Source organism: Rhincodon typus, chromosome 4, assembly GCF_021869965.1.
Source record: "Rhincodon typus isolate 14 chromosome 4, sRhiTyp1.1, whole genome shotgun sequence".
Taxonomy (NCBI): domain Eukaryota; kingdom Metazoa; phylum Chordata; class Chondrichthyes; order Orectolobiformes; family Rhincodontidae; genus Rhincodon; species Rhincodon typus.
In genome coordinates this window covers 17,518,981-17,528,812 of record NC_063335.1, presented here as the reverse complement: position 1 = coordinate 17,528,812, position 9,832 = coordinate 17,518,981, and the positions used below count along the sequence as shown (strand labels likewise).

The window sequence follows — 9,832 nt, the reverse complement described above, 5'->3', positions numbered from 1 at the left end:
GCTCACCTTCAAAAGTATCACAAATTCATAAGATAGAGCAATGTGTTCAGCCACAGATTTCCTCGAGCTTTGATGATGTGATGTAACTGCATGTGGTAGTGGAGATCTCCAGTTGAGATAACGTCAAATAAAATCAGAATCTGGGTCAGATGCATCCTTTATTTAAACTGAAGGTGCCAGTTGATGTAGCAAGTGTAAGATACATAAGTAACATTTTATTCTTTTCCTACTGACTGCCCATCTTGGGAGGATTCTATACGCATTTTCTCTGTAGACTTTTGCTTTGATTTGATTTTGTTATACATTTTAGTTGGCGCAGCGCCAATTCACTCTTTTATGAAGTGGTAGAAAGTAGAGTGGGGGGTGAGATAGTACCAGTCTGGTGACGAGACTTCAGCATAAAATTATTCTCTGTGTTGAAATGGGTACAACTGAGCCACTTTGAAAATAAATCAGAGAGCTCTGTGGGTCAGGCAGCTTGTAATTTCTTGCTTGTTGCTTGCCCTGTACCATTCTGGTAGGTTTTAGGAGGAGAGGCAATGAGTAGGAATAGGCAATGAACTGTGGCAGGGGCAATGGGAAGGTCATCAGAAGAAAACTGAGCAGGAGCTGGCAATGTTCTTTATGGCTGCAATGGAGCCATGAGAGGAGTACTCTTCAAAATGCCAGTTTCTGGTAAACCTCTTTCAAAAAGAAATCTTTTGTGACTGCACGCCCCTCCCCTCCCCTTAAGAAACACCAATAGAGCAGGTGCCAGCTGTATTCAGTGCAGCTCAAAGTTGTGAATGGATCCCCTTCATTATTTGGTATAAAGGCCCAATGTGTGTTTTGGACATGGGCCCTGGACAGCTGTACTTCAGCTTCTACAATATGGAAGATAAGTTGTCGACATCTACTGTAGAACACGTCTACACACAGCTCACCATATTGGTTGGTTAGGTGTTTGCATCATTAATCAATTTGTAGGCCAACAAATAAATTTTAACTCTGGAACTCCACTAAATATAAAATGGGTAAACCCAAGTGGCTGTGTGAAAGCTGGTGAATCTAGTGTGTAACTCCTTCCAAAAAGAGATGACACAGCAATTTCACCCATTCTCTAGCCAGAGGACGAGACCCCAGTCACCTGCGTTGAAGAGTGCCCAAGGCTTGTCTTTCGAGATCAACAACATCTTGATTATCAATTTGTCAAAAGTCCTTCTGGAACAAGCAGGGCATAAATAAAAATCAACATCCAGGCATTTAACCTCAAGTTTCCTATCCACTGCTGGAAGAAGAAATTAGTTTTAAAATGTAAAGAATGTAATGAATTTGCAAATGGCAAACAAATATTAGGTTTGAATAAAATTTAGCAGAAGTTTCTTCTGAGATGAAAGCAAAGTGCCCATGTTTATTGTATTTTCCAAAATGCTGGGAATGGCACAAGAAAGCTTTATCAGAAATGCATATTCTCTGAGGCAAAATGCTCTCAAACCTCAATAGAAAAATAAACTGCATACTTCTTCATTTAGTCTAACCCTTCAAGCTATCACATGCTTATCCAATACTTATGAAGGACTATTGATGAGCTCATAGCTTTAGTTAATAGAGTTAAAAGCCTCTGTATGGTTTTCATGCTCCATAGACAGTTAGTTAGGAGTTTAATTTGAGTTTTGATGAATTTGGTGAAACATTTTTGTCAACTATGCTCCAGCTTGGCATGGGTTTATTGTGTTCAGTACATTTAGTTCATTTTTCAGTTCCAGACAAAGCAACATGAAGCTGTCTATATCTTTTTTCAACATGATTCTGTTATGCATTTCAAGCATTTTCAAGATTTTGTTTTCAGGTTTGTTTCTTTCTAAATGTATAGTTTCAGAAATAGTAGGGTTTACTGTTTACCAATTAATCAGTGTTATATTTCCTTCTCTCTCAAGTGGCACTTCCAGTTCCCAAAAGTACAGAGCAGCAGTACTGAGCTTTATCCAGAATACATTTGCTGTTTATGTCATGAAGACCAGAATCTGGGTCAATGACTGCAGCAATATATTACACTGGGGAATGATACACAAATATGCTAACATGAACAGAGAAAATTTTTTTTCTAACTTTTTTAACCAACGTTAAAGTATCTATAAGTTATCTTGCAATGTCAATGTACTACCCTAACTGTTCATTGAAAAGGCATCCAAAGCTATTTGTCATTAAATACTCAATAGATGATAGAATTTTATTTAGCGAGCTAGGTAACTAGATATCTAGGAATTAGAATGAACAGAACAGAGGCATAATGTTCAATCAAATTTAGGTGCTTGGATAAGTTCTGCGAATACAAAGCTGCCTTGCCAATAAAAAGTCAAAATTATCATTTGTCCAAAGAGGCCAGAGTAATTTACAGCATAGAAGGAGGCTATTCACCCAATTAAATCCAAGCTGACTCTCCACAGAGTAATCAAGTAAATCCCACTCCCTGTACTGTGCATCCAATGTCCTTTTGAGATAATTGATTGTTTCTGCTTCCATTACACTAGTGGGCAGTGAGGTCATTACCACTTGATCTGTAAAAGGGCTCTTCCTATCATTCTCCCTGCACATCTTGCCTCAAAACTTAAATCTGTATTCCTTTATCCTTCAACCATCAGATAAGCAGAACACCTCTATCACATTTTCTCTCAATCTCAGAAGGTCTGGGAGAAAGAAACAGAATTTAGTGTTTTGAGTCCAATGCCTTTGAAACTCTTCTGTTCTGAAGAATTACTGAATTTGAAAAGTTAACTCTGTTTCTCTATTAATATATAGTGCAATACCTGCTGAATTTCACCAGCATTTTCAGTTTGTATTTCAAATCTACAGCATCTACGGTATTTTTGAATTTGTTTTGCTCTGAGGAGAACAACTCCAGGCATTCCAAGCTAATCTTGTAACCTTTCCCATCCTGGTGGATCTTCACTGTATCCTCTTGAGGAGCTGCCTTATAGTTCATAAACTATTCTGCTTGGAATTGGACACAATATCCTTTTGGAGCTCAACCATAGCTTTATATAGAATTAGCATAACATTTATGCTTTGTACTTACTGTCTTTGAAGCATGGGATTGCCCAAGCTTTGTTAACACCCCTCTCAATATGTCCTCCCACCTTCAAAGATTGAAGGCACATACACCCCCAGCTCCCTCTGCCCCGCCTATATTTTAGAATTGTGTCATGTTGCCTCCTCCCATCCTTTTCACTGAAATGCATTTCCTCACAATTGCATTAAATGCCACTTTTCTTTCCAATCTGTTAGACCATCTATAGCCTGTTACTGGCAATTCATTTCATCCTCACTGTTTGCCACTTTGCCAGAAATGGTGTCAAGAGCAAATTTTAAAATTCGAACCTCTATTCCAATATCCAAGTCATTTCTATATAGCAAAAACAAAATTACCTAGCATTGATCTGTGGGGAAAGATCACTGACTACCACCCTTCTGTCTGAAAAATGATCATGAACCATAACTTTCTGCTTTCAGTCCTTAAATAATTTGTGTTTTTTATCTCATTATACACTTGTCTTCCTATGTTATCAGAATTGAGACAAATGACCATATTGCAATGACAGATTGCAGCTATACTCACCCTTGCTGCTTTTAAATCATTCAGCTATGATTTCATTGAATGATAGAGCTGACTTGATGGGCTGAATGGCCGACTTAAAGTTTCTATATCTTATCTTTCCGTGTGAGATAATGCTCCTGACACTCACGCTGTAAGTCAATCATCTTTGTCTAGGTCTGCTGGATATTGGCCTGCATTTCTTCCCAGTGGTAAGAAAATATAATTCCCTTCTTATTCTGACCACTTTCATTAGGACCTCTGGACAGGCATCAGAAAACCTGGGGCACCCTGATGCTTGGCTGCAGAATTCTGTTCAACGATGAGCAGCTCAGAAGCAGGAATCACAACCTTATTTTAAGAGGTGTATTCTTGCTTTCAATAGTCTGCTAGAAATTGTGTAAGAGCTAAACAGTGGGATGTCCAATCCTGATGACTATAAACTTATTTTAAATGAGGTCCTGGAATCAACATTCCCCTCAGTTTCATGCTGGCATCAGGCATCTTTATCACTCATGCCACCCACTGGAACTCAGCATAAAGTTATCTCTGTAACACAACAGAAGGAATTTTGACTTGGATGAAATATAAAATAAACAATAACATCATATGCCCCTGTTTGGACTTTAGTGAAGGGAAAAATGTAGAAATGGTGGCTGATCTGATATTGCCGATTTTACACAACCATCCAAAGTTAAAATGATTGCCAAAATACAATTGTCACAAGCCTTCCAGAAATCACTCTGTAACTTTTATTACTCTTACTTCTCTTTATCACTCCAGGTCACTTTAATAAATTCATTTCCAACTTCTCTATGGGGATGATGCAAACCAATATCCCATTCTTTTTCCAACACTAACTCCACAGCAATGTAACCTCTAGCTTCCTGCATGCAGCAACACAGGGAATTTACCAGTCTATATAAATTTTGACTATCTGTCATACACCAAATCAAAACTGCAGAGACCAAGAAATCCAGTTGCCTGTGTTTTAGAACTTGTGATAACCCCGCCAGACTATTGAGAAAACAAGCACATGTGGAAAGCAGGTCCAATCTATAACAAAAAATCTTTCTTACAGTCACAATAACTAGCCTTTAGTTGACCTCAGGATATAAGAAATCTTTTGTCACTTGGGGCTTGTTTGAGTCTTAACTTTTATAGGACAGGACAGGACAGGACAGGATATGGTATGGACAGTATTGCATAGTGCTGTCCAGTGCAACACATTTTTAAACAAATTCAGAGCTTCTCAGGCTACTTGCAACTTTTGTCGCCTAGCAAAGTGTACTTTGATTCTGATTTGTCCATTAAAATAACTGCCAGCAGTGAAAACAAGGATTAGTAACTAAAGATTTCAACCAGGCTCCAGATGACCTAGGAGCTGGAGAGACCAGCCAGTCTATACAAGGTAGCATTGGGAAGCTGCTAAGTGATGACTTTATGATGTCCTTTTCAGACAGCAAAAGCGAGATGTACTTTATTGTATTCCCTTAAAACATTTTCATGTGATGTCCAACTTGAGTTAACCTGAAGGGATTTTACCCTCACAGAAAACAAATCTTTTGTTTTCTTAACTACAGATATGATAACAGGAAATATTACATATTCATTATTTTATTTTGATCAAGAAAAATCAAATTCTGGAAGGTACATATTTCAAAAACAATGTAACAATATTATTCAATTTTACAATATTCAGGGCTTGTTTTTAAGACAAGCTCTACGTGGACAAAAAGTTCAATACTTTTCAGTTTGATTTTAGGCAATTTCTTTTTCGTTTTCAGTATTAATTCTAGAATTAATCACAAGCTTTCAGCAGTCAGAACAAAAAAAGAGATAGACAGCACATTAAACATTTGATATTTCTCCCATTTATAAAATCTAGTCCAAAACTGCTTTCTGTTAATAACTAATTCCTAAAAATAAAATATAAAGACACTGATGTGAAATACTAATAATGATTGTTATAAATTCCAATAAATAGTGTATATATAATAAATAGTTCAGAAATGTAATCTTGGATCTATTTAGTTCAGTGTTTTCATATTTCAGTGGTCCATGTTTCTCCTCAGTTAAATCACTCAGTTCTCCATTATGACAAAATTTAAGTTTGAAGATACTTACAGGGTATTTTATGGGACATTAATTTCCATGTATAATTGTTTATGGATATGTTGGTTTATAAAAGAAGCCTTACAAATCTGTCATTAAATTCCATGACTTTGTGACTGTGAGGAGGCTGAATCCATCAGAAAGATAGCATCACAAATGGCAGAATTAAAATTTACAAACCTTTTTGAGTTTTTTTTAAACTAAGACCAAGATTGAAATTAGGATCAAAAATCTGTAATGTTTAAGTTTGAGACAAGTGTCCTGAGCAACTATGTTTTGAGATTGCCTCTTTTACTAAGACTTATAAATAACTGGCTGGAAATAGACCGCACACTACATTAATTAACAGTAGATCACCAAATTTCACCTCCAGCACTACCTCTGGTACTTGCCCTTTCTCTATTCTTAATCCGTAACATTTCCATAATGCTACGTGCATAAACATCTCGTAAATTAACATTGGCAATGGAATCAAAAGCTGAATTCTTGGTCAGCCTCTTCAAAGCATCATGGTGTCGAAGGGCAGCATCCTTCATCTTCAGAGTAAAGTAACAGGAGGAGAACCTGTCATTTATAATCGCTATAGGTAGTGATAAGACCAATATGCCAGTCAAGATACATAAAAAAGCAATTATCTTCCCAACAGTAGTTTCAGGTCGAATATCTCCATAACCCACAGTGGTCATGGATGTTGTTGCCCACCACCATGCAGAGGGAACACTGGAAAATGTTGTCTCTGGGGCACTGTGTTCCACAGCATACTCCACTGATGAGAAGATGGAAATGCCCACAGACAGGAAAAGGAGAAGTAAGCCAACTTCTTCATAACATTGAGTGACAGTCATTCCAAGAGATTTCAGACCTGTAAAAATGATAAACAATAATAACTGATCAAAAAAAAAATCACTCATTCCAAAAATGTTAATTCCACACTCTCTTTGAATACATTGTACACACTCTGCAGATTGTAACTGTATGTCACTGCTATTGATAGTATCTTGACTGGAAGTGAGAAGTGACATGTAAGCAAATTAGTGAACTGAAAATGTTTCTTGCTACAAGATGTAGAAATACTGCAGGTGTATTTGTGTGGCTTGGGTTTGGTTATAATCATTTTATAATTGTCATCAAAGTAAAGAAACAGATCATTTCAGATGACAAGCGACACAGTGTTGAAAATTTTCTTGGATTGTAGCAGAAAGCTTTTCACTGCTTGGCTTCAGAAACAACGGATATCCAGAAACAAGTAATTTCACTCGTATGGACGACAGGTCAATTTCAATTGGAAGATTTTCAGAAATGATGTGTGCACTCCTAACTCAACATATTGAAATAATGAATTTTCCATTGATCTTACATGTTGTAGGTTTCTGTGTTTCCTCCAAGATGTTATGTCAACTTGCTCTTGGCAGATGTTAGAGTTATTTTTCTCTACCACTCCAGATTTTCTCTCAGTTAATAACTGCAACCTGCTCAATCCTCAATAAGGAGGAAAGAGACTGTAGAATGGGCAGAACTCTTTTATCTACTGTCAGACAAGGATAAATCTGGGGAAGCCAAATTCAATATTGGGTCCATGAATCCAATACTGTAGCACTGGGGTGCAAGATATTTACATGTTCTCTATAAGACAGAATATTGATTTCCATAAGGAAAAATGACTAAAGATCTCAAAAGCAATATAACATGTTCTTCAGCACATTTTTGCTTAAAATTTTAGAAAAATCGCACATTTTAAGCTGATAATGCCATTAAAGTCATCAATCACACAGTCATTGCTATATACTAATTGCAAATAATGCAAGTTTTTCCAACTGTTACGAATCTAGACAGGTGATAAAAACAAATCTGCCCTTATACATCTTCAGGAATTGTTTAATACACATATATTACTATGAATACATGTGTATTTGGCATATGCATTGATTTATCCTGGTGACTCTCTTTTGCCACACATTGCACTCAGCTGAGCAACAGCAGAACACTTCCTAATATGAGAGAACATTCAGCACAATCTACTGGAGAATTAAGGCTCAAGTTCATAGTGCAGTAGAGTATGATTTGCATGCCCGGCATTTAAAAGATACAAAAAAGGAATCTATAAACAGCTGAACACATTTTAACCTTGGATTTGATTTGGGATTATCCTGCATCTGATATGAATCCAATTGATGTGTTCCTTTTGTAGAGATAATCTCAAAGCTTCTGGCTTTAGTAAGGTCAAGCCTGGCATCATGATCTGATTGTTAAGTTGCAGAACAGCTTATGTTGTGACACACATTGATATCAATGCAAAAAGGTTCCAAGAGAGATGTATTTGTCCCAAGACCTTAAAATACATTGCAATGTTTATGTCTATTATATAAATGCAACATTAAATGTATTCTGCCTCACTAAACAAACAAAAAATAATGGGTTGGTTTGCAGCAAGGTTTTGGGAACCTGAAGTCAGGATCAAGTGAGGTTTCAGAGCCCAAAATCAATGACAGTAATCTGCCTGTAGGTGGCATCCTAATTGGCTACCTCCTAGCTAGCCATCCAATTAAAGTCAATGAGCAGGCATCCAATGCTACCAGCAGCAATGACAGAACTGGACTCGAGCTTTGGACTCGAGCAGGAGAAGTGTGATTCCTAACATGCTAACGTAGGTTAGGCACCGCTAGGGCACCTCAACATGCAGTTAAATTATTAATTATTAGTGTTGAAGCCAGACTATTGGTCATCAACTCAGAGTGCAATATGAGTAAATGCAACCCCAATTCACCTTTTACTAACTGTCCAATGACTGCTTTCTGCCTGTTACTGATCACTATTCTATTCACAACAGGTCAGGAAGCATCTGCGGAGAGAAAGCTAATATTTCAGGCCCAGTAATTGTTCTTCAGAACTGATAGTAGCTAGAAAAGGTTGGTATATATGCTAGATAAGGAGTTGGGGTGGGGGAAAGGAGGAGTGAATGATAGATGGAGATGGAGATGGAGCCCAGAGAGAAAAACAGTTGAGCAGACAAAGGAACGAGTAAAGGTCAGCCTGGAAGAATGTTAATGGTGATCGTTAGTGGCTGACAACAGGTTGTACGTGGTAGCAGCCCATATGATGACGAGGTCTGGTGTGTTGGGGTAAGAATAGGGGAGAAGATGCTCAGGCCCAAAATTACTGAACTCGATATTGAGTCCACCTCAAGAACAACACCTCATTTTCCGGTTGGGACCCTTGCAAACTCTGAACTCAATACAATCATGGTCTAATCAACCTTGTGCATTCCATGAGCGTTTCTCTTTCATGTGTCCTTTCCCTAGCGTTCCTACACAGAACTCTCCCAGTTGGTTCACTATGGTTGCTGGAAAGCTGCTGATATTCAGAGAGAGAGAGCGTGAGAGAGACAGAGACAGAGAGAGCGAGGCAGCGAGAGAGAGACAGAGATAGCAGACTGCCTTGCAGGATGACCTTGTGTAGTTCTAGCTCAGGAAGTCTTAGCTACCCTAAGATGTTGCAGCCCAAAGCTAACAGCACTCCAGGCTGCCTGCCAGAGAGTGCACAGGTGGGAAGATAGTTCATCTCATCTTGAGCGAGGAGAGTGGGTTGTACTGCAGAGCCGCTGCCACAACCCAAGGATGATACCTCAGCAATTCTAGTAATCTGCTGGAGGGCAATTTGCTGAACTGCTGTGAAATCCTGCAAGCCTCTTTAAGCCCTGGTATCCACCCAGTTCTATGATTCTGCTGACAGACAAGGAGCCAGGTAAAACCAAAGGTGACCTATGGAGAGAACGCTGGGTGAGTTACACAGCATGCCTGGGCAGAAACAACTACAGTCGGATGATGATTAGGGAGAGGTTGTTGGCAGGGACCAGGACTGTAGGACTTCCATTGGCATGGTTAAAAAATATGCTACAAAATGTATGTCGCACAATGGAGGTGGTCACCAGCATTGCGTGTTTTGAATTGACAGACTGCTTTGCACATCACAGACCACCTTGGAGTGTGAAAAAAATTCAGAGATCTGCATTTTAGAGGCTTTGTTTGTGGATACTCTGATTGTTGGCACAGATGCCATATTACAATCATCCCTTTAAGATCCAATGACTTTGAAGGTGGGTCAGCACCGTGTTATGGAAAGGTGTGGTTTGACAAGACACAGCTGATG

General features: G+C 38.4%; 1 protein-coding gene across 4 annotated transcripts in view; it reads right to left on the bottom strand.

The window, feature by feature from the left end:
- Positions 1 to 5,306: 5,306 nt before the first annotated feature.
- kcnv1 (potassium voltage-gated channel modifier subfamily V member 1) overlaps positions 5,307 to 9,832 on the bottom strand; it is a 76,173-nt gene continuing 71,647 nt past the window's right edge. For all 4 annotated transcript variants that reach the window (XM_048595984.1, XM_048595986.1, XM_048595985.1 and 1 more), the window contains one exon: positions 5,307 to 6,548. In XM_048595984.1, the coding sequence (XP_048451941.1) occupies positions 6,040 to 6,548 (509 nt within the window). In that variant the 3' untranslated portion in view covers positions 5,307 to 6,039. The remainder of the gene's footprint in view (positions 6,549 to 9,832) is intronic.